This window comes from Orycteropus afer, unplaced genomic scaffold (assembly GCF_000298275.1).
Source record: "Orycteropus afer afer isolate SDZICR_OR568_19922 unplaced genomic scaffold, OryAfe1.0 scaffold00115, whole genome shotgun sequence".
In the NCBI taxonomy this organism is placed as follows: Eukaryota; Metazoa; Chordata; class Mammalia; order Tubulidentata; family Orycteropodidae; genus Orycteropus; species Orycteropus afer.
In genome coordinates, this window is record NW_006921702.1 from 4682715 (window position 1) to 4706823 (window position 24109).

At 40.6% G+C, this 24109-nt stretch overlaps 1 protein-coding gene across 1 annotated transcript in view; it reads right to left on the reverse strand.

Annotated features, from left to right (window-relative positions):
* Window positions 1-5613: 5613 nt before the first annotated feature.
* Window positions 5614-24109, reverse strand: part of GRB10 (growth factor receptor bound protein 10) — a 323919-nt gene continuing 305423 nt past the window's right edge. Inside the window, exons 15-16 of the mRNA XM_007943956.2 lie at window positions 9502-9595; window positions 5614-5760 (exon numbers count right to left, since the gene is read on the reverse strand). Coding sequence (XP_007942147.1) covers window positions 5614-5760; window positions 9502-9595 — 241 coding nt within the window. The remainder of the gene's footprint in view (window positions 5761-9501; window positions 9596-24109) is intronic.

Consider the following 24109-nt stretch of genomic DNA (forward strand, 5'->3'; position numbering starts at 1 on the left):
CCTCATTAGGAAGGTGGAGCAGCCACCAGCTTGTGGGCCTCGCTTGGATTTGGGAAGGTTGTGGAACACGCGTGCAAGTTAATAGCCCAAGGCCCTGGCATCTGGCCTTTTAAATTTTTTTTCTAACTTTATTCACTTCTAAGACTGGATTTGATCCTCCCATCCTATCATTGTGGCTCAAGAGGCAGGCATTGTTTCACTCAAAACACATGGGTCCCTTTGTGTATTTCACTGTACATAAATTATATTTCAATAAAATTATTTAAAAAAAACACAAAAAACCACATGGGTCCTTATCTGGCTTTAAGGTGATTTAAGTAGATTTTTTTAAACTAGTGCTGTAAATACAGAATTTTGGATAATGATATAGTCAATAAGTGAAGAGTCAGTGTTACTAGTAGCAGATTGCTGGTAAGGGAAGGACCAAAGCCCAGACTCTGCTGTAGAGTCGATTTCAACTCATGGCAACCCTTCCTTGGGTTTCCAAGGCCGTATCACTATGGAAGTAGATTAGTTGTATGTTAGTTATGCAGGAAAGTGCAAATGAAACCTACAAGAAGCAAGGAGGGTGAGAAAAGTCAATGGGTTGATATTCCCTCCTTAGACACCTGATAGGGCTCCTGGGACCCTCACACACCAGCACCAAGGCCCCACTTCAAAGGCGGGTATGAGGGGGCACTCAGCCTTCCAAGCAACAGAATTGAAGATGGGACCCCCAAAGAGTCAGGCTCAGAAATGGCAGTGGATCGGGCAAGTGAAGGCTTCTAGTTCCACTTTCTTTTTGCTAAAATATGAATTTGCTACAAATACCTATGTGAAGCTGTCATTGTTATTAGTTGCTGTTGCATCAATTCTGACTCATGGAGACTACCATGTATGCAGAGTAGATGTGCTCCATAAACTTTTTGAGCTTGTGACCAATCAGAAGTAGATCAGGCCTGTCTTCCAAGCCACCTGTGGGTGGGTTTGAATCATCTATCTTTTGGCTGCTAGTTAAGCACTTAACTGTTGGTGTCACTCAGGAGGACTCCATTCTATGTGAAACAGCCTGCAATTATGGCTACAATTATTTTTGTCTCATGTTGTGATTAATCACACATTTTTCCCAACTGTAGTTCGTCCTCTTCCTTACTGGTGCTCGGTCATGACTCTTTTTGCAATACATAGCTAATATATTACATGTTCATTTAATCTAAATCAGTGAAACATGTTGTGTAAGCTAAAGTGTGCACAACTTTATTTACCTGGTGGTGTGTTTGGAGTTACCAGACCTGGATTTGCTATCTACTCTTGTGGACAACCTCTCTGATGCTGTTTCCTCATCTATAAATTGAGAATGGGCATCTCTTCCTCATAATGTGGTTGGGCAGCTTTGCAAGAGTATGTAGAGATCTAGAAGGCAGTAACATATATAAGACATATATAAAGAACGTAAATAAAAAACGTGTATATGAGTTTGTGCAGTTCCAGTCAGAGCTGGGAATGCCCCCAGCAAAATGACTTCCTCAGAATTGAAGAGGAGGAATGCTGCTTGATCCCCGATTAGCACACAATCCAAATTGGTCCACAGAAAATCCTGAGTGGGGTTGTTGGGGACAGAGATCTATCTGTAAGTGCCAAAAGTAATATTGCTGCCATGTGGATATTGTAAACAAAGCCAAGTGTAAGAGATGGAGAGAGACAGGATCCTGAGAGCTCTCTAACTTCTGGATCCTGCTATGCCTCAGTTTATCTTCAGACTATTCAATTATGAGTCAATGAATACCCTTTTTGCTTTAACCATTTGAACTAGAATTTCTGACCCTTGTAACTTTAACTGATACAGTGACACTGCCCACAGTATTTTCATCCCTAACAGGCAAGGACAGATTCTCAGGGATGGTGGGATATCCTGGGATGGTTAAAATGAGAAAGGAAGTTGAACCTTCTCTGGGTACTTACCTCTATTCCATGCCCAGGAGAATTAGGCCAGGTTGTGTTTAACATGTTGTTGTATAAAAATAATAATGAAATAAAATAAATTAACATAGCACATCTAAAAAATACCTCCTGGGTGGATGGAGTGGCTGGCAAACAAGCATAGAAGGCAAATGTTATTTGCATAAAAGTATGGAATTTATGGATGGAGTCCCTGGGTGGTACAAGGGGTTAATGTGCATGGCTGCTAACTGAAAGGTTGGAGGTTCAAGTCCACCCAGAGGTGCCTGGTGATTTATTTCTAAGTAATCAGTCACTGAAAACCCTCTGAAGCAGTTTTACTCATGGGGTCACCATGAGTCAGAATTAACTTGACTCAATGGGAACTGAGTATTGGTGATTACTGACAGAGGTGCACAGAGGAAAAGAGATAGGCTGAAATAATGTTCTGGCACCAAGGTCAGGTCAGAATTTGAGTGCTGACAATTTCCCAGTAACCTGGAGCTCCTTACAACCCAACTGAGTGGCAAAATAGAGAGGACAGTCACAGGGTTTTTCAAGGGCCAGGCCTCTGTGCATCGCCACCCAGAGGTCCCATGCTTATACCTCAAGCCCCTTGCAACCACTGTAAATTCTCTGTGCTAACTTTTAACTACTGAAAAGCAGCTCATTTAAAATATTCTAAGTCACTCCCAGAGGCTTTTACTGCATGGCCAGCTGTAATGTTTTAATATAAAAAGAGACATTACCAGTAATAGAAAATGAAGAACACTGTATTCATGTTTATTTCTAATTACAAGAAACAGAACATCAGTCCCTTATTTGTACAAAAATTACCTGAAAGTTTACAGTTAGGTTCACGAGCCAAAGAGCTATGTACAGAATGAAGCAAAGCACATGGAATAAAGGTTTTGTCTTTTTAGTTAATACCTTTTGCATTCCCTGAAAACATTTTGATGCCAGGTCATTTAACTCTCTATAATGTGCACTGTGACAACACAACCCACAATAAGCACACCCCATCCCTGGAAAGGTGTGCTGATTGGTCACACTGTCAGGTATTAAGTGCAGAAAAGAGAAGACAAAACATCTAGACTGAGGCACATATTTCTTCAAGGTTCAACAGACAAAAAAAAAGAAAAAAACTTTCTGGAACTCTAACACCTAATGCAACAGAACTTAGCTATTCAACCCTAACACCAAAAACATTTGGCATTTTCCTTCTCGACTTGTCCAGGCTGCTACATGAAGTATTTGTTTTAGAAAAGAAAATCACAGGCAGAGATAAAAATTCAACAGGCTCCAAAACAACCCTGAGCTGTCCCCTTTACATTCATATCATTTAAATACAAAAATAAAAGTCAAATGTCCTTCAGTCCTTGGTTTGCTGGACTGAAAGCCAGCAGACTCTAGGGATTTTGTTGTTTTCAGGTGGAATTCCCAGCTACCAGCACAAGGGCAGGTGAGCTAGGGGCTGCAGGAAGTCTGTTGTGGCGCTAGGGCGGTTTACATTCTCCAACAATTCACTTAGGCTGGAAAAGTACAAAAGACTACACCAAACCATCTACATACAAAATTGCAAATCTCCTTTTAAATAAAATGCATATTTATAAATATGAAATACTGCAAATCCGAGCTGTCTATGGGAAAGGGGCGTGAGAGAGGAATTATGCACTAATGGAACTTGTTTACATAAACAGAAAAAAATAAATCGTAGTTAAAAAAAAAAAGTCTGTGTGTGTGTGTGTGGGAGGGTGGGTGTGTGGTGGGGTAGTTTACTTCAAACCAGTGAGAAGAAAAAGATACAAAGGTCTAACTGCAGTATCCTCTTCTAAAGTGAAGTTCAGAGGACACATGTCATTTGGTCTGAACTTGAGTATTACCTAATTGTCAATTGTTTGAATGATTAACTGGCTATAAAAGGAAGAAAATGCAATTTAGTATTTCTGGTTAAAAATATGTTTTACTACAAATTCTTCATTTTTCTAAGTAGACATCTCATGGAAAATAATAGCGTGTGATCTGTAAACTAAAATACAGTGTCGCTATACCATAGACTTAATGATAGCTAATATGTGTTACCGAAGCTAGTTAAATGTCTGTCCTAAACTAGGTGTGTCAGCTGAGGAACAATGAACTGCTGTTCCTTTGGAAGGGAGCACTTCAGTGAGTTGGATTTTAAGCAATCCAGTGGCGAGCGTCTATTTAGAGGAGCCAGTCAAGTGTTAGAACTGTTTTATCAGGAAAGCAAATCATCTTGTTCACCACAGTAGTCTGTATGCTGGTCAAGGGAGCCCTTTTTGCTTTGCAGAGATCAAAGGTAAAGAAATGGCCACTCTCATACCTGAAAACTGAGCCAAGGAAAAATGGCAAAGGTGGAGCCTGTGGGGTGGAGGGGACTAAGTGAACAACTTGTGCCCCTCTCTGATTCCTCTCCCCAAGGGGGAAGCAAGTGTTGTGTTAATAGACCGTGTCCATGTCCACAATCACTGTGAGGTACTTGTGACCCTAAGCCAGCAGAGGAGGAGCCTCTAGCTGCCTTTCTTTCACTGGCTTAGGGGGGGTTTCAGCAGGACAGTCATAAGCAAAGACTTTTAAATGTCAGGCTGTGTCTGTGCCCTTTGTAATGTTTCTTTGTCTCTTTATCACCATGGAAACCCGTAGGATACTACAGGAAGCCAGCTGGGTGCCATTTTCTTTCAGATCCTCTAATCCCCATAGGGAGATAAGCCAAGGAATGACTCACACCTCACATCACATTGGGGGTTAAGGCAGTGATCATTCTACAACAGGCTGAGGCTGTGAAAAACAGGAGGTTAAAAGCGTCCCCGGTGGATTCTGCAGCACCGCTGGCGGAAGTGGGGACTGGGTGTGTCTTGGGAAGGCTGGCCTTCATTGAACTAGAGGTGAGGTTGTTCAGCCCTGTTGTGCTGTGCAACAGGGACTTTTCCAAAGTAATAAAGTCTCCTGAACTGTAGAGGACAAGACACGTTAATGACAAAAAGTATTGGACATCTGTGCATAGAGAAATGACTAACAGACTGTGGCTGCTTGACTGGGTCCACAAATCAGGCCAAATGCCTACCACAGTCAACACCTTAAACTTAAACAAAAAAGTTTTCAAGTATACTGGGAAAGGGTGGGGGTGGTTTGTCATTTGGGAGCTGAATCTGGAAACATGTGGGGACCAATGTTTAGTCTTTGAATTCTGCCCATTCAAGAACAGTTTTCATGCCTTTATGAACCGAAAAGCCACATTCCCTCCTAACATAGGCTGAATACAATATTGAAAACAAAGGAGTGCAAAAAAGTGATCAGTACAAAAAGTAAACATATCAGTTTTAATTGTCAAGATTATTCCAGGGCAAGAGTCCATTTCCAATTATATCTCTTCGGTTCTTGTTCCTAAGTGGCCCAGCCAAGATGATCATTCCAGTTTATTCTCAAATTTGCATTTGATATTTTTATATCCTCCTTGATTTGGCAAATGCAGAAGGAGGTGATCCTGCTGGCTTCTCAGCAGCAAATCATCACTAAGTCCAACTAACTAGTCAATCTTGGTTGGATGGCACTGAACAAACCCATCTCTCTGAGTCCCAAGGTGCAGAATAGATATGTGTTCTTAACCAATCTACAGACCTCTTTCTTCATTCCAGTGTAACTTCCTCCAGTCTTCAGCCAAGAGTAGATCTGAGGTCATAAGGCCACTCGGATGCAGTGATGCTTGAGTTTGCAAGGCAGAACTCCTTTGTTGAGCTGGTAAAAGTCCACAAGCTGGATTAGGTCAGAGAATTTGGTATTCCCATCGTCAAGGCTGAAGAACATCTGTCCATCATCTTCACACTAGAGACACAAAAGAGCACTTTCCAAGTTAGAGGTCAGGTCCTCAAGGGAATAACGTAAGGTCAATATTCAGTAGCAGTTTGTCTTGTCTATAATTACATTCCTAAGGGAGGCACATGGACATGGAGTCAGCAGAGTAGGCAAGAAACATCTGGAATGGAAAGTCAAGAGGTCTGGAGTTTGGTTCTGGATGTGCTGCTAGGCGAGTCACTAAGCCCTGCTGGGCCACCACTGGCCCACCTGTTAGCTAATGTGCTCCTGCAGAAGAGCTCCAAGTTCCTCTCAGCTTAGACAACTTATGGCTCTATAAAGAGGGTACAACAAAGGACTGACTCAGCAAGGCTGGGATGTCAAAATTCTGCACATCCCAAAGAACAGTCTGGCCCTTGCCCAGATTCAGAGAGGTAACCTCTAAGCCCTTGGAACATCCTGCCTGACAAAAGTGTCTTTGTTTACCTGGGGACTTGGGTCATGCCTGTCTATGCTAACAACGTGATTTATGTGGGGCCAAGGGCCATACAGTATCAGTTTGACCTCTAGAGAGGATGGAGATTGAATAATTATGGCTAGCCAATTATGGTTGTCCACATGACCAACCTCCAATGAAAACTCTGGACACCAAGGCTCTGGTAAGCTTCCTAGGTTGGCAATACTTCTTGCATGTTGTTACACATCATTGGTGTGAGAATTAAGTGCTATCTATATGACTCCATAAGAAGCTCTGGTGGCATAGCACCTAAGGCATTAGTCAAACCAGAAGGCTGGCGGTTCAAACCCACCGCCACTCTAGGGAAGACTGGGCAATCTACTTCTGTAAAGATTTCCCACCTCGGAAACCCAAGGGGGTCACTATGAGTCACAATCAACTCAATGGCAGTGAGTTTTTTTTTTTAAATGACTCCATTGGGAAGATACCTGGACATGCATACCTGGTCTCTCCTAGGCTTTCCCCTGTGCCAATTTTAACTTGCATCCTTTCATTGTCATAAACTGTGATAATGAGTGTGTCATGTTTTCTGAAATCTTTGAGTCCTTCTAGTGAACCACTGAACCTAAGGGTGGCTTTGGCGACCCCTGAGCCCAGACGGTTAACTTCCAAGTATCCAAAGCACACAGCACTATAGAAAGAGTACGCAAACCGTGATTCCTGCTCTATAACCTCAGGCAACCTTCCTAAGGCCTCCGAGGTTTACTTTGCTCAGTTATGGAGCAATTTTTGAATTATCACATGGGACTAATAACAATATGTAGGTAAAACAGCTTCCCAAGGCCTTAGAGAATTTGTAGCTATTTTCATTGAAATTGAAGGACTTCACAGTTATCTCCAGAAACAACCATATTCCTGACCTCTACATGAATTCAGTGGATTTAAAAATCAATGCTTGCCTAAGACAGAGCAGAGCAAAAATCACACTGTGCTCATCACACAGAGTCAGGTATTAAACCTTTGGTGATTAATAATGTTAGAACCACTCTTTAATGCCAGAACACTAATGTAGCTAATGGCACATCTCATGACCTGTTTTTCAGCATCCAGGATACAACCTAAAGCCTAAGTTACTGTTCCTCTGTTCCTTCTAGGATTGAGGGTTATTATAGAAGATTGGGGGAGAATATACTTAACATTGGTATCAATAATCTGATGTGTCCTACACATCATAGGTATTGTGATGTCAAATCACATATGTAGGTAGATGTTTTTGAATTATGATAAACTGTACTATGGCCATCTGTTTTTTTTTTTTAAGTCTAATATTGTTGTTGTTGTTATGTGCCGTCGAGTCGGCCCCGACTCATAGCGACCCCTCCTTGGGTTTCCGAGGCAGTTATCATTATGGAAGTAGGATTGCCCAACCTTCCTTCCGAGGAGTGGCTGGTGGGTTTGAACCACCAGCCTTCTGGTTAGCAGTCAAGTGCTTTAGCCACTATGCTACCAGAGCTCCTAAGTCTAATATAGTAGTATATATATATACAGTGTTGCAGCACATAGTTTGCTGATGTTATCATTCTCGTGCCAATCCCCAAAGACAAATAAAGACTGAACTTATAAAGATACTGATAATAAAAGGCAATAATAATGAACACGTGAGAAAAAAAAAAATTAGGTATTTGATGTTGTTGTTATGTGCCATCAAGTTGGACTCAAGTCACAGCCACTCCTCCTTGGGTTTCCAAGGCAGTATCACTACGGAAGTAGATTGCCCAACCTTCCTTCCGAGGAGTGGCTGGTGGGTTTGAACCGCCAGCCTTCTGGTTAGCAGTCAAGTGCCTTAAGCACTATGTTATCAGAGCTCCTAGGGATTCAATACACGTCAGAATTTACGACAGCCTTGTCAGAACAGACCCCTGTCATAAATTGGGGATTACCTATACATGTGATTTTATCACCAAAAAAAAACAGAGAGAGAGAAAGAAAAAAGAATTGTGAATGAGGCACCTGTCCTTGACTAATAATTCTCGTATGTACTTATGATGTTTTGTGGAATCTGGGAAGCCTGGGCTCGAACCCAGGCTCTGTCCCTTTCTACCAGTGTTGTCTAAAGCAAGGTGCTGCAAGCCATCAACATCATGTTTCTCATGATAAAATGGAGGAATTAAAACACAGCAGTAAGCAACTGATTACACAGTAGAAAGTGCACAGTACATTTGCTACCAGTAGTTCGTGAAATCTACCAAGATGGCCGCTCTCATCCTTCACAATTCTAAGGACTCTTTTTATTAAAAATTCTAGAGACTGTTAGTCTAATGGTCCTGGGGTTAGGTTACCATGCCACGTTGAACTAAGTGAAAAGACACATTTATTTACTCCAAGTCATCTCAGAGCTTTTATATTGTTAATGTGCAGAATGAATCGCTGAGAAGGAAACAATTGGCTATCTTTTTTTGGCAGAACATTTTCTCAGTTTGTTTCCCCCAGGAAACATTTCATAATAGTTATTAGTACTTGAAGAATGTATCAATTCATTATGTAAAACATTTTATATTAATTTTGTATATTTTACCCTCAACTAAACTGTGAATTCTTAGAAACGCTTACCGTTGTGTCCCATATAATATTCAAATCATCAACTCAAGTTTGACCTTTGGGTACACTAAAGAGAGAGCTAAATCATGTTAGACAAATTTAACAAAAATTGCTTTATAAAAAAAAGTAGTGTTGCAATGTAGTCTATGAGTTTGGAATTGTCAGAGATAGGCTCTTTTCTGGCGCAAAGAACAAGTGGAATGAGTAACTCAATTTTCAGTGGTGGTCCACCTGACCTGGCTCAGTTTTTCTACAATCTTTCAACATCCTGATATATACCAGCACAGATAATTCCTCAGGTTCATGTGCCCAAAGATCAAATGTACTGTGCAAATCCCGTCTTCATAAATGCACATGCTCACAGCCTATTCTTCTCAGCTATAATAGAGTTCTCCTTCATGTCTACCCACCATCTGACCTTGTTGCTCTCCATTTGGCTATGACTCAGGGCACTGAGGACAGGTTTCAACTACAACTATGAGCTAAAGAGGCATGTGGGAGATCCACCATGTAATACACTCATTTGCAGTGTTATATCTAGGGCAACACTGTTCCAAATTTTAAACAGGAAACTTGTAAGGAGACTCTTGAAACTATCTCATCTGTGAGTTAGAGCTATGTAATATTTAATGTTACATAGTTCAGTTTATAACTTGAAAACCACAGGAAGAATTAGTAAAAAAAAAAGAGGATTAGTATGACATACCCATACTTACAGGTAAAATCTGGAAATTTTTTATTTTCTGGTGATAACACAGTGTGAGTACAAATGCCTTTGGATTACTCTGGCTGTCACGGAGAAGAAAAAGCCTGGGGAATGAAAAATAGCCAATTTACTGTTAACAATTAAAAAAAAAAATCTAGAATGAGATATACGTGTGTGTATATATTTTATATATATATAATGTTATTGTTATGTGCCATTGAGTCAGAGCCGACTCATAGCAACCCCTCCTTGGGTTTCCGAGGCAGTATCACTAGGGAAGTAGACTGCCCAACCTTCCTTCCAAGAGTGGCTGGTGGGTTTGAACCACCAGTCTTCTGGTTAGCAGTCAGGTGCCTTTGGCTCTATGCTACCAGAGCTCCCATATACATATATGGGAGCGTATATATAAGCTGAATCTGGGCATCAAAATCAATAATAGAAGTAAAGTATTATAAGTAATGGAATACAACAGGAATCTATAAATAAATGAGCAAATAAATCAGTAGAGAAGGAAAAGCTCATCCTTAGAGGAGAATGCCAGCTAAGTGAATATAGAAGGAATGATGTATTAGAAAATCACCAGTTGGCAATTACCCACAGTAAAACAGACAAAGGAAAAGATCTTCATCATTAGATGCTAAAATTAGCAGGTGAAAGTTGGGTAAGAAACAGAAGATCTACATAGTCTTTCCCTTTAATATGTAGAAATTGTTCCATTTGCGTATGTTCTGCTGTATATTCTCAACAACAAAATAAAATTTTAAAAAATAAAGTATTTCCCTTTAGTACTTACTAATTACAAAGGGAAAAACAGTAACTTAGAGTAGAGAAACTGGATAGATACCATCTTTATGTACTATTCATATTAACATCACTGGGATGAGACAAATGGCCACTGTGTACCTCCTGACATGATGCACTAAAAAGGACACCAAACCCCTGCTATGCATTCCTGCCAAAAGTCCATAACCTGGAGCTAATCAGGACGATCCAGACTAGCTGCAACCAAGACACATACTATAGTAACTGGCCTGTACTTATAAAAAATGCCAGGGCTATGAAATACAAGGGAAGACTGAGGAATGTTACCGATTCAAGGGCACTATACAGACACGTTGGATTAGGATAACATTTAGGATTAAGGTAGCTTTTCTCCTTTTGCAATAAACCAAACCAAACTCACTGCAATTGAGTCAATTCTGACTCATAGTGATCCCTCCTTGGGTTTCTGAGGCGGTATCACTATTAGGACAAGTGGCAAAATTTAAATCAGTGTGTAGATTAGATAACAGATCTACATCAATGTTAATTTTGTGATTTTCATCATTGTAATCACAGTTACAAAGGTTATAAGAGCCCTCTTGGCACAATGATTAAGTGTTTGGCTGCCAATGGAAAGATTGGCAGTTCAAACCCATCAGCTGCTCCACAGGAGAAAAGACTTGGTAATCTGATCCTGTATACGTTACAGCCTAGGAAACACTATGGGGCAGGTTCTACTCTGCCCTATAGGGTCTCTGTGAGTTGTAACAGACTGAATAGCATACAACAACACTACTGTGGTTATGATACCCAGCCATATATCAGTTTATCATACTGTGGTGGCCTGTAGGTTGCTATGATCCTGAAAGCTAGGTCACCTCTATTTCAAATGACAGCAGGTTACCCATGGTGGACAGGTTTCAGTAGAGTTTCCACACTAAGACAGAATAGGGAGAATAGTGTAGTGATCTACATCCAAAGAGCAGCCAATGAAAACTCTATGGATCACAACAGAATATTATCTGATACAGTGCTGGAAGAAGATCCTCCCAGGTTAGAAAGCATTCAAAATACCTAGTGGCTGCAACAGCAGCAGACTAAAGCATACCAAAAATCATGAAGATTGCACAGCATGAAACTACTTTTCATTCTGTTGTATATAAGGTCATTAGTTGGCACTGACTTGACAGCAACTGAAAGCAACTGTTGATATATAAAAGAAGTCTTTGTTTTTAGAAATTTTATACTCAAATAATTAGGATTAAAGGTGCATCATGTCACAACTTATTCTCAAATGGTTCAGGGAAAAAAAAATGAATAGAGGGAACGATAAGGCAAATATGCTACAATGTTAATAACTGGGGGTTCTGGGTAAGAGGTATACAGGAGCTATTTATAGTAATCTTTCAACTTTTCTACAACCTTGAAATTATTTCAAAATTCTAAAAATACTTAAAAATTACAATAGCATAAAATCACTGCTTTTAGATGAACAAATCTGGGATTAGCAGGCAAGGTAGATGATAATATATTAGAAAAGGAAGAGAAAAAAGTCCTAATGTCCTAATTCAAATCACAAAAAAGAAATGGTCTGAAAAGAAACATACTTTAAAGGTGTAAGAAATCAAACATTGGGAATCAGCTAAATCACCAGTTTTTCCAAATTTCCCTGGACTGTACAACCTCTTTTTATAATGTTTCATAGGATTAGTGTTCTCAGAATTCACTTTGGGAAACATCAACTACAGTGAAGTTCTATGGTTTGGCTTGGGTGGACTGGAGGAGCAGTGTTAAGAGTGGTATGTGCTCCATGGCAGAGGAGAGGATGAGAAGGTCTAGTTCCTCTTTTGGGCCGAGATGCCTGCCAGGCCAGGGTCTTCCTTCTCAAAGACTGTTTTCTTTCTTAAAATCATTTTATCCCAAATAAGCAATCATTACTAGCAGGACCCTAGAAGATTACAGAGCCTTGTTATCACCACAGAGAAAAAGCTACGACTGTCCCTTTTTCAGAGTGCCTGGATAGAACAAATAGCTAATGTGCACAGCTGCTAATGGAAAGGTTGGAAGTTTGAGTCCATCCAGAGATGCCTCAGAAGAAAAGCCTGGTGACCTCCTTCCAAAACATCAGCCACTGTAAATGCTACTCTGACACACATGGAGTTTCATGAGTCCAAAGTGACTTGATGGTAACTACTGTTTCCACATACCCTGCCCTTTCTGATGTGTTTTTGTAACTGAATTCTGCTGGTGGTTCAAACCCACTAGCTACTCCTCAGAAGGAAGATTGGACAACATATTTCCGTAGACATACTACCTCAGAGGGGTCGCTATGAGTCGAATTGATGCAATGGCGGTAAGTTTGGCTTTTTGCTTTTTTTTGTTTCTGGAGATACTCAGCTACAGGATGAATACGGTGATTTATGGTGATGAATATGGTGGTTTAGCTAATCCCCATAATCTGGTTATCAGAGAGCAGCAAGGTGAACAGGTGGGAGACACTGCACTATCTGTGTCCCAGTTTTAGGACTTGATCCCCAGGAGATCCTGAGGCTGACCCAAAGGCTTGGGATTTACAGGTAGTGACTGAAGCTGCCTGTCTGAAATGGTTACTAATAAGGGGTAGTGAGCTAGAGTAAAAAGAGCATGGCTTAGAAGTTAGTTACAAATCCTGGAGTTGCCACTTATTAGCTTCACAACTATGGGCAACTTGCCTTCTCAACCTCAGTTTCCTTATCTACAAGAAAGGGAATAACATCTCCTTTGCAGGATCATTTGGAAGATTAAATTGATATATATAAAGTGTTTTGTACTATAAACCAAAAAACCAAACTCACAGCCATTGAGTCAACTCTGACTCAGAGAGACCCCTACTGGGTTTCCAAGGCTATAAATCGTTACAGAAGCAGACTGCCTCATGTTTCTTCTGTGCGGTGGCTGGTGGGTTTGAGCCACCAAACGGTTAGAGCAGTTTGGTTAGTAGCCCAGTGCTTTAACCACTGTGCCACCAGAACTCATACTCATTAAATGCTAGCTTGAGATAATCATAATCATAACCAACGAACTGTAGACATCTACAGATTTTTAAGAGAATGACAAGGAGGTAGCTAAGTAGGCCAAAGGAATGCTTTCCAGTTTAAGTCATGAATGTGACCCAGCTAGGCAAGTAACATGTTCTCCTTTATTAAAAACTAATGGTAGGTATAAGGAAAAAGTTGCTTATTCCTCAAAGAGTGAAAATCTGCTATGTGCTGGTAATACTACTACTGACAGTTAAAATACAGTTAATATTTACTGGTGTTTTACCTGTATTAATTCATTTAATCCACACAGTGACCATGTATTTATCTTCATTTTATGATAAGCAAGTTGGGGGCACAGAGAAGATAAGCCACTTTCCCATGGTCACAGAGCTAGAAGTCATGGAGGATCACACAGTCCAACAGGGAAAAGAGATGTGAGGTCAAAGTGTCCTGCCATGGCATGGTGGGCATCATTAAGGTTTCAGACAAGGTTGCTACATTAACCGAGGGGATAGCACCCCTAACTCTGTCTTTGGGGAAAGAGAAAGCTTCAAAAAGCTAAGTCTTAACAAAGAACTTTCTTTTCAACAAGTGGAAGAGTGAAGTGTAGACAGAAAGACAACTGACAACACAGAGGTTGAGAATGGGAACTGCCACAAGGCTGGGGGGCAGACCAGACTCTAGTAGGAGATTGGTCGAGTTAGGGGAAGGGGAGAATAAATTCCTACATGCTCTAAGTAATGAACATGAACACCAAGAGGGTTTTTCAGCTGAAGAACTACAGAGCTAATTTGGACTTTAACAGAATCCATCTCCTCCAGGTTCTGGGATTAGTTGTGGACAGCAAGACTGGAATTAGGCAATGGGTTCCACACTCTGTGGAACTGCACAGGCATGGGTGGGAGAATCCACAAGCAAACACACATGTGCACACACAGGGACACACATGTATGTGGAGACATACCCACATGTGCACACACACACAGTACAGGTGGACACACATGCACAAACATACATGCACATGAATATACTTGAGTACATGGAAACACACACACACACCCAGTCATCTGTACTGAAGGAATGGCAAGAATTCCAGAGACTTCAAAACCACTACCCAGTTTTATTCAAGGCCCTTATGTCACTTTCTTTCTTGCCCCTTTCTAACTTTATATGTAACTTGGGGCTAAAGCTACAGGAAACAACGTTTCATAAAATGTCATTTTTGTGCTGCCTTTCAAAGATGTTTTCTTCTTGTTGTTTGGCTCTTTAAATTAGATTGTGTCTATTATCTCTGTATGGTGCAATAAAGACTAGAAATCAATTCTTTTATTTATCTTGCTTTCCACATATTTCCTCCTTAAGCACAGGAAGTAGCTAGGAAGGCAGGAGCATTGAATTGGTCCCATTAGCTCTGTGTCTGTGTTTGGTGGTGCTCCAGAAGCCTAACTTCTGAACTGACAATTGTGATGTAAGAGACAACTCAGATCAGTGGGCAGAAGAGGCACTTCTGCTTATGAAACAGCCAGACATCTCCAGGAGGGTTTGTCTGGGGGGAGGAAAGCTGAGAGGTGATGTTCACATCTCTTCACCATTCTGCCCTTCAGACAGAAGTCTTAAAAACGGGGATACTTACTGACTGGGATCCAGGAAAAGTTGAAAGACATATCCAAATCCAAACTCACTGCTCTGGAGCCAATTCTGACTCATAGTGATCTGACAGGACAGAGTCAAATTGCCCCACAGCTTTTCCAAGGCTGTAAAACTTTATGAAAGCAGACTGCCACATCTTTCTCACATGGGGTGGCTGATGTATTCGAACTGCCAAGTTCTTTGGTGGCAGCTGTGCACTTTAACCACTGTGCCACTAAATCTTGCTGGAAAGACATGTAGTTAAAAATGAAAATGGGGTTGGCATGTAATTCACTAGAGCAAATTGTGCTAAGCTACTCAACACAGACTTTCCCAGCCCCTCTGTCTGGTAAAAAAAGGGCAGCCTTTTCAGTCCTAAGTGGAGCCATGGGGTCTTATCTCAGAATCACCTGAGAAGCTTTTCCAAAATGCACATGTCTCCATGGCTACTCCTTGAAATTCTAACAATCCTGCTCCTCAGGGAGTCAGATGTCACTGTCACTGTCACTGCCCTGGCCCCTGGGAGGAATACTCAGTGGCTACAGTGCCAAGTAAAGCCTACTGTGGCATCTTTACTCTTCTGCAGTATGGTGAGATAACAGCTTGGTTTTCTCAGAATTAATTCCACAGACTATATGGTTAACACAGACATCACTATAATATTCCTCGGTTCACTGTTAATGCTGCTCAAGGTTGTAAACTGGAGAAACAACCATGCAGTCAGACAATGTCACTGAAAGAAATTTCAAATATCAGGCTCTTCTCTCCTAGGTCTACTAGATCCTTAAAAGGAGAAACAATTATATCTAGCAGAGGAGTCAACTGCAATCCTTTAAAAGGGACTCTCTAGAATAAAGGTGACATCTTAATCAAGTCAATTTGGAACAATTTCATAGCTACAGAGAAAACAAAATAAAATTAGGTTCATTCCTCACACGGCACACCAGGATAAATAAATTAATTCCAAATGCATATGAGATCGAAACAAACAAACAAAAACAAAAAAATCAATAAAATATAAAGGAAGGAAGAAAATAATACCAGTACTACTAGATAACATGAATGAACTTCTTTATAATCTATGAGTGAGAAAATCTTACAAGACTCAAAAATCCCGAAAGGTAAGAGACAGAAATGATGAATGTGACCACATAAAATTGATAAAAAAAATTTTGCATAACCAAATTCAACCACCATAAAACCTAAAAACCCATGGTCATCGAGTCAATTCCGACTCATAGTGACCCTGGAGGACAGAGGAGAATTGCTCCATGGGGTTTCTAAGGCAGTAAACCTTTATGGAAGCAGACTGTGCTATCTTTCTCCCACTGGAGCAGCTTGTATTCTCATTAATTCTTCTTATTTATCCTTTCTTTTTTAATGTCTTTTCTCCAAAGAGTGAATAGAAAAACATTGGTGATGTAGTAGTTAAGTGTGAAGGCTCTGGGGGAAAGCTGCCTGCAGGCATCGCCCAACTGTGCCACTTCTAGCTATGTGACCTTAACAGAGTTGTTCAACCTCTCTATGCCTCAGCTTCTTCAAACGTGAAATAAGATAAAATAGTACCTCTCTATGGTGTTGTTGAAGGAGCTCTGGTAGTACACTGGTTAAAGCATTTGACTGCTAACCAAAAGGTCGGCATTTCAAACCCACCAGCTGCTCCATGGGAGAAAGATGAAGCAGTCTGCTGCTAAAAAGATTTACAGTCTTGCAAATCCTATATGGCAGTTCTACACTGGCCTGCAGGGTGACTATGAATCAGAATCTACTTGATGGCAACAGGTTTTATTATATAAAGAGCTCATCACAGGGAGATTAAGAAGCCAAACTCAAGTGCTCAAAAATAAAAAAAAAAAACCTTACTGCCATCCAATTGATTCCAACTTATAGAAACCCTATAGGACAGAGTAGAACTGCTCCATAGGGTTTCCAAGGCTGTAAATCTTTATGGAAGCAGACTGCCTCAGCTTTCTCCCACAGAGTAGATGGTGGGTTTGAACTGCTGACCTTTTTGGTCAGTAGCTGAATGCCTTAACTACTGCACCACCAGAGTGCCTAAACCACCACAAGCAGTCAAAAAACAAATGACAAAGTGGGAAAAAGTGTTTGCGACGTTAAAAAATAGATTAGAGAAATGAGCAAAAGATATGAGAGTGAAAAAGAACTACACATAAGCCATAATTAAACTTATGGAAAGAGGCTGCTCTCTTCTTATCGAGACAAGTAAATTACAACTACACTATCTGATTGGCTAAAAGAAATGAAGAAAATCTCCATATACTGCTATGGAGCAACCCTCAGGACATACTGTTAAACAGAAAAAGTACAGTAGAGTATTGAAAGTAAGCAATTTTTGTTTGGAGTCTCTGTGTGGTACAAATGTTTACCATGCTAGGTTGCTAACTGAAAAGGTGGAGGTTCAAGGCCACCCAGAAGCCCTTGTGACCTACGTACAAGTAAATCCACTCTTGGAAAACCTATGGAGTACACTTTCACCCTAACACACACTGGGTCATGAGGAGTCAGAATCAACTCCATGCCAACTGGTTACCTACAGTTTAAGGTGAGGAAGAATAAGAAAACAAATGTTTTCCTAAAGAACTAATGGAAAGATTAACAAAAATATCTATGTGGAGGCACAGTTGAGTTGATGGGGGTATATCTCATTTTACAGTTTTGACTTTGGAATGATGGAAATATTTTACGTAATTTAAAACAGCATTAAACAAAAAAACCAAATCCACTCACAAAAATCGAAAGCAAACCAATGAACTGTTTTTAATAACAAGTTGGTGTAGTAAAGCCACAGAGAAAAATTTCTTAAATTGACTTGAAAACAAGGTGTTTTAATGCAACCTGTTTAATGGGCTTTTTCCTTAGGGAATGCAAGAACTGAAAAAAACAAAACAAAACAAAACAAAAAAACCTTATGCTGAATTCAGTAGTCTTACTGTTAACAGTAATATTGGTATTAATATCCTGTTTTATACATACAGTCAATCCACACCAAACTTGCTGATGTAAGAGTTGATTCTGACTCATGAAGACCCCCACTGGTTTTCTAAGGCTGTAAATCTTTATGGAAGCAGACTGCCTCACCTATCTTCCATGGAGTGGCTGCTGGACTTAACTACTAACCTTCTGGGTAGCAGCCAAATGCCTTAATCACTATGCCACCAGAGCTCCTTGATACATATAATAGGAGAAAAAAGCAAGTAAGTTATGCTATTAGTAATTAACATTTTTAGAGTTAGGAGACAAGAGATACAATAAAATCAAAGAAGTAAAAGCCCTGTAATCTCAAATTTGAACTCGAAATAAATGTGACTGTTTTGGTTATTTAGTGCTGCTCTGACAGGAATATACCACCAATGGGATGGCTTTCACAAACAGTTTATTCTCTTACAGTTTGGAGGCTTTAAGTCCAAGTTTAAGATGCCAGGCTCTAGGGGCTGAGTGAAAGCCCCTCAACCTTGGGCTTCAGCTCTGCCTCCTGCTCCCGGCACACTGAAACTAGAGGCTTTTCTTCACTCAGACAGCAGCTACCTGCTGAAGCTGACAAGCCCAAGGTTGACAAGTAAAAAGGCACAGTCCCAGTATTACCGAACCACATGGCAGGCTGCTGAACAACTCGGCTACATCCAGGGCTCAAGTGTGCCATAAGCTAGAGACCATTTCCAAAGCTGCTGCTTATATATGGGAAGCAGACTGCAGCACTAAAGCAGCCACTCAGCTGCTTCTGGTAGATCCCACCATGGAGCTGATTGCCAGTCTTATTGTGGGGAATAACTACCACCAGCTGCCTAGCCACTCAACCAGGCCCAGACAAGTTGACACACAACCTTAACTACCACAGTGACCTATGATTTATTTTTCTGATTAAAAAAGGTTGTCTATCTCTGTTCACTGCAAAGACCTATAGATGATGGTCTCTAAAACCACTTTCCACTAAAAACAATCAGGGCTCCAAAGAGAAATGTCATGTGAGCCTAACACATCTTGTCACATCTGACATCAAACTATTAGCGTTGGGTCAAAAGGATTCAGGAGAAAACTTGAAAAGCCTCCACTCGCTTGAGAGAGGGCAAACAGAACAGTAAGAAGAAGAGTACCCTGACTAAAATATATCAAACATATACAAAACTTTCAGTTCACAAGGAGAGTTAAAATAAAAACAATACAACATCTCTTTGATCACTAGTGGAAGATGGGAGAACACCAATTCATTCTGAAAACTGACAAATAAAGGGGAGGAATGAAGCATTTAGCTCTCTTTTCTGTATGGATTCTATTTCCAGGAAACTTGATAATTGATGAGGAAAAGATTTTCAGCTAATAAATGTCAAAGAAATGACAGAATTAGAACATGAGTACTTTGTAACCACCATTGAAACACTGAACCAGGGCAAGATCACCAATGGCTGCTAATGGTGAATAGGGAACTTTACTTGGGAAGGACCAGGCTGACACAGCACCTAAACCCGCTGATTAACCTTAATAGTACAAAAAGTGGGACAACCAGAATTGATGTGCTTCTTAACTTGATGCAACAGGAAGACCCAGTGCCACCTCCGAGTACTCTTGCCAAGAGAAATGAACGTGAATCTAATCAAGCCTATGCCAATTTATAGAAAACAGAGAACAAAGGACCATGTTAAAGCAATCACAGGGATGCAATTACTCAAGTACAGAATGTGGGATTCTTCACAACAAATGATCTATTTCTTAAACAAATATATGACCAAAAAAAAAAAAAAGCAACAGTGAAGGACAATTATATATTAATGGATGCTCAACAGATGTATCAACCAAATGCAACCTGTGGATCCAGATTTGAAACAAATTAAATTTAAAGGACAGTTTCTTTTTTTTTTCCTTGTGTATATGGTCACAATTGGGGAAATTTGAATAAGAACTAAATTTTAGATGATGAAAAGGATTTCTTGTTTTGTTAAATGTAATAATGATATGGTTTATGTAAAAAAAAAGTCATTATTTAGAAAAAACACTGTTTACTGACGAAAACATATGATGTCTGAGATTCCTTTAAAATATTTAAAGAGAAAGAATAGATGAAATGAGATTAGCAAGATTACACAGTTGCAAGTCATTGAAGCTGAGTGATGGGCAAATGGAGTTTCTTGTACTATTTGTTTTGGTTACCTAGTGCCACTCTAACAGAAATACCACAGATGGGATGGCTTGAACAAACAGGAGTTTATTCTCTTACAGTTCAGGAGGCTGGAAGTCTAAGTTCAAAGCGCCAGACTCTAGGGGCTGGATGAAAGCCTCTCAACCTTGGGCTGCAGCTCTGCCTCTTGCTCCTGGTCCACTGAAGCCAGAAGCATCTCTTCACTCAGGTAGCTACTGGCTGCTGAGGCTGACAAACCCAAGGTTGACAGATAAAATGGCACAGTCCCAATGTTACCAAACCACACTGCAGGGCATTAATTCAAATCCATTGAAAGTCCCAAGGTCAGCAGAGCATGGCAAGCTGCTGAACAATGAACAGCTGCACGCAAGGTTCAAGTGTGCCATCAACTAGAGACCATTCCCAAAGCTGTATACAGGAAGCAGACAACAAACCCAAAGCAGCTACTCAGCTGCTACAATAGATTTGACCATGGGGTTAATTACCAGTCTCATCATGGGGAATACTACATCCAGCTGCCCAGCCACTCAACCAGGCCCAGCCAAGCTGACACACAAACTTAACCACCACACTATTCTTTCCTTTAACTGCATATCTGGTGAAAATTTACACAGAAAGTTAGGTTCCCATTTGACAAATTTCACACAAATTGTTCAGTGACCGTTACATTTATGTCAACATTCTCTTTAATTGTCTTCTGTTTGTCCATTTCCAGTGTTCTTGTTTCCCTGCTCCCTTATCTTCTCATCTTTGTATTAGAATAATTGTTGACTTTTTGGTCTCAAATGGTAATATCCTTTATTTTTTGTGCCACTCTGCTATTTTGCTAAAGGGTGATCTCAAATGATAGGTTCAGTTCTAGTTTAAAGAGTGTCATGGGGCAATAGTCTCAGGGAGCCCTCTGTTCCTTACTGTTCCAGTTTGTCTGGCTGTTTTGTTTTTTAATAAGAATTTCAGTTTTGTTCCACATTTTTCTCCAATTCTATGTGGGGCCATCTATTGTGACCTTGGTCAAAATGGTCAGTGGTGGTAGCTGAGTACCATCTAGTCTTCTGGTCTCAGAGTAGATGAAGTTGTGGCTTGTGTAGATTTTCTTTTTTGAACTTTTGTTTACCTTCTTCCTGTTTTGTTCCTGTTAAGTACAGACTCATAGTTGTTCATTACATGACTGCTTGCACTTTTAAGATCCCAGATGCTATACTCACTTCACTAGGAAGCAGATCATAATTTTTGTGAACTATGTTATACCAACTGAGTTGCCCCATGCAGACTACGGTCTGAAGCTTTCAAACCAATCTAAGAAGGTATTTGATGTATCTGTGGAGTATCTATATTTGTGTCTTCAATGAATATATGTGCCAGCATCCATGGATTTGTGTTTACACATACCTATAGACACTTGTTCCTCAGAAGGAAGGTTGGGCAATCTACTTCCATAGCAATATCACCTCAGAAACCCACAGATGGGTCGCTATGAGTCGGGTCCAACTCAACGGCATATAACACCACATTTTTTTTTTTTTCAAATTGTGATTTGGGTGAAAATTTACAGAGCATAGTCACGTTCCATACAGCAGTTCATACACTGTGTCTCATGACATTGACTACAATTTACCCCAATGCAATAGCTCCCCTCTCACTTCCTCCCCAGAGTTACCTCTTCCCTGTGTCTATCCCTCCATGCACTCTTGCCTCCTGAGCTGTCTCCCTGTGCATAAACAGCCCTTCATTTTCCCATGATTGCTCTCTCTTAAGTAGTGTATCTACCTCAGGTAAATGTTCAACTCATATGTCTGTCTTTTGTTTGGCTGGAAGCCACAGGAGTAGGTTCAATTCCAGACCTGAAGGGTAGCTAGGGGGGCATAGTCTCAGTGGTTCCATCAGGCTCTATCAGACCAAGTAAACCTGCCCCTCGCCCTTTTTTCCAAATGATTTTGAGTTTTGTTCCACACTGTCCTCCCTCTCTATCCAGGATCTCCTACATAGATCCACCTCTGAGTGGTTGACAGTAGTAGCTGGGCACCATCTAGTTCCTCTGGTCTCATAGTCATATAGGCTGTGGATTGCATGGTGTACCAGTCTCTAGGACTAATTTTTTCCAAGAATCTTTGGTTTTCTTCATCTTCTTTGCTCTGGATAAGGAGAGACCCATTGTTGCATCTAGATGGCTGCTTGCAAGCTTTTAAGATCCTAGTTGCTACTCACCAAAGTAGGATGTGTAACAATATTTTGTATAGCATGTTATGCCAATTGAACTTGATGTTCCCTGTGACTACGGTCCCAAGCCCACAAGTTCAACAGCTCAGTCCCTCTGGGTAGCTGGCTGTGACCAAGAAGTAACTACAATCTTGTCCCTTGTCAGCTCTACTATACACCTAGGAATTCAGATCATACAAATGCACTTAATAGGACCATTGTCTGCCAACCCTACACATAGTCTTGGTTCCACTCACCGCTTCACAGACATACCTAATAGTTCAGCCTGTTCACCCATCTATCCACCCGTATACCCATGTATGCCTTCACTGACAATGCAGTACTGTATATGCAAAAGGGTTCATTTTTGTTGTCTGTATCTCCCATGTACCTCTCTATATCTTTCTCTTCCTCAATGCCACCATATTGATCACTCACATTTGGTACACTGCCCTTCTCTTCACCCAAATCAATACTTATCTCTACCTATCTAACAGTTTTCTCCCCTCCCCTCCCACACTGGTAACCAACAAAAAAAATTTCCTTCCATAGAGACATCATTCCTTCACTTTTACAATATTTGTTCTTCTGTGATTGACTTATTTCACTCAGCATAATGTCCTCCAAGTTCATCCATGTTATGTGATGTTCTGCAGATTCTAGGTTATTCTTTAGGGTTGCATAGTATTCCATTGTGTGTATGTACCACACTTTGGTTATCCACTCCTCAGGTGATGGACATTTAGTTTGTTTCCATCTTTTGGCTATTGTAAATAGTGCTGTGATGAACATGGGTGTGCATATGTCTGTTCTTGTCATGGCTCCCACTTCTTTAGAATATATACCTAGTAATGGAATGGCTGGGTCAAATGGTATTTCTAATTCCAACTTTTTAAGGAATTGCCATACCACTTTCCACAGTGGCTGTACCACTTTACAATCCCACCAGCAGTGTATGAGAGTCCCAATCTTTCCACATCCTCACCAGCATTTGTTATTTTGTGTCTTGTTGAGAACTCTGCTACCAGTACTGGAGCAAGACAGTATCTCATTGTTGTTTTGATTTGCATCTCTCTAATGGCTAAAGGGAGCTCTGGTAGCATAGTGGCTAAAGGCACTTGACTGCTAACCAGAAGGCTGGCAATTCAAACCCACGAGCCACTCCTCGGAAGATGGGGCAACCTACTTCTGTAGTGATACTACCTCAGAAACCCAAGGAGGGGTCGCTATGAGTCAAGTCCGACTCGACAGCACGTAACAACAACAATGGCTAATGATCATGAGCATTTCTTCGTATGTTTGTTGGCCACCTGAATATCCTCCTTGGTGAAGTGTCTATTCATGTCTTCTGCCTATTTTTCAATTGGATTATTGGTCTTTTTGTTACTGAGGTGTTGGAGTTTTCTATAAATTCTAGAGATAAGTCCCTTGTCAGATATGTCATTGCCAAATATTTTTTAACATAGATATTTCTAAGGAGCTCTGGTGGCGTAGTGCCTAAGGTATCTGACTGCTAACCAGGTCAGTGGTACAAACCCACCAGCCACTCCATGGAAGGAAGACTGGGCAATCAATTTCCATAAAGATTTACTGTCTTGGAAACCCAAAAGGGGTTACTTTGAGTTGGAATCGACTCAGTGGCAGTGAGTTTGGTTTTGTTTACAGACGCTTCTAGAAACTCTGGGGGCACGGTGCCTAAGGCATATGACTGCTAACCAGAAGATTGGCGGTTTAAACCCACCAGGCGTTCCATGGAAGGAAGATGAGGCAATCTACTTCCGTAAAGATTTACCACCTTGGAAACCCAATGGGGGTCGTTATGAGTTGGAATGAACTCGATGGCTTTTTTTTTTTTTTTT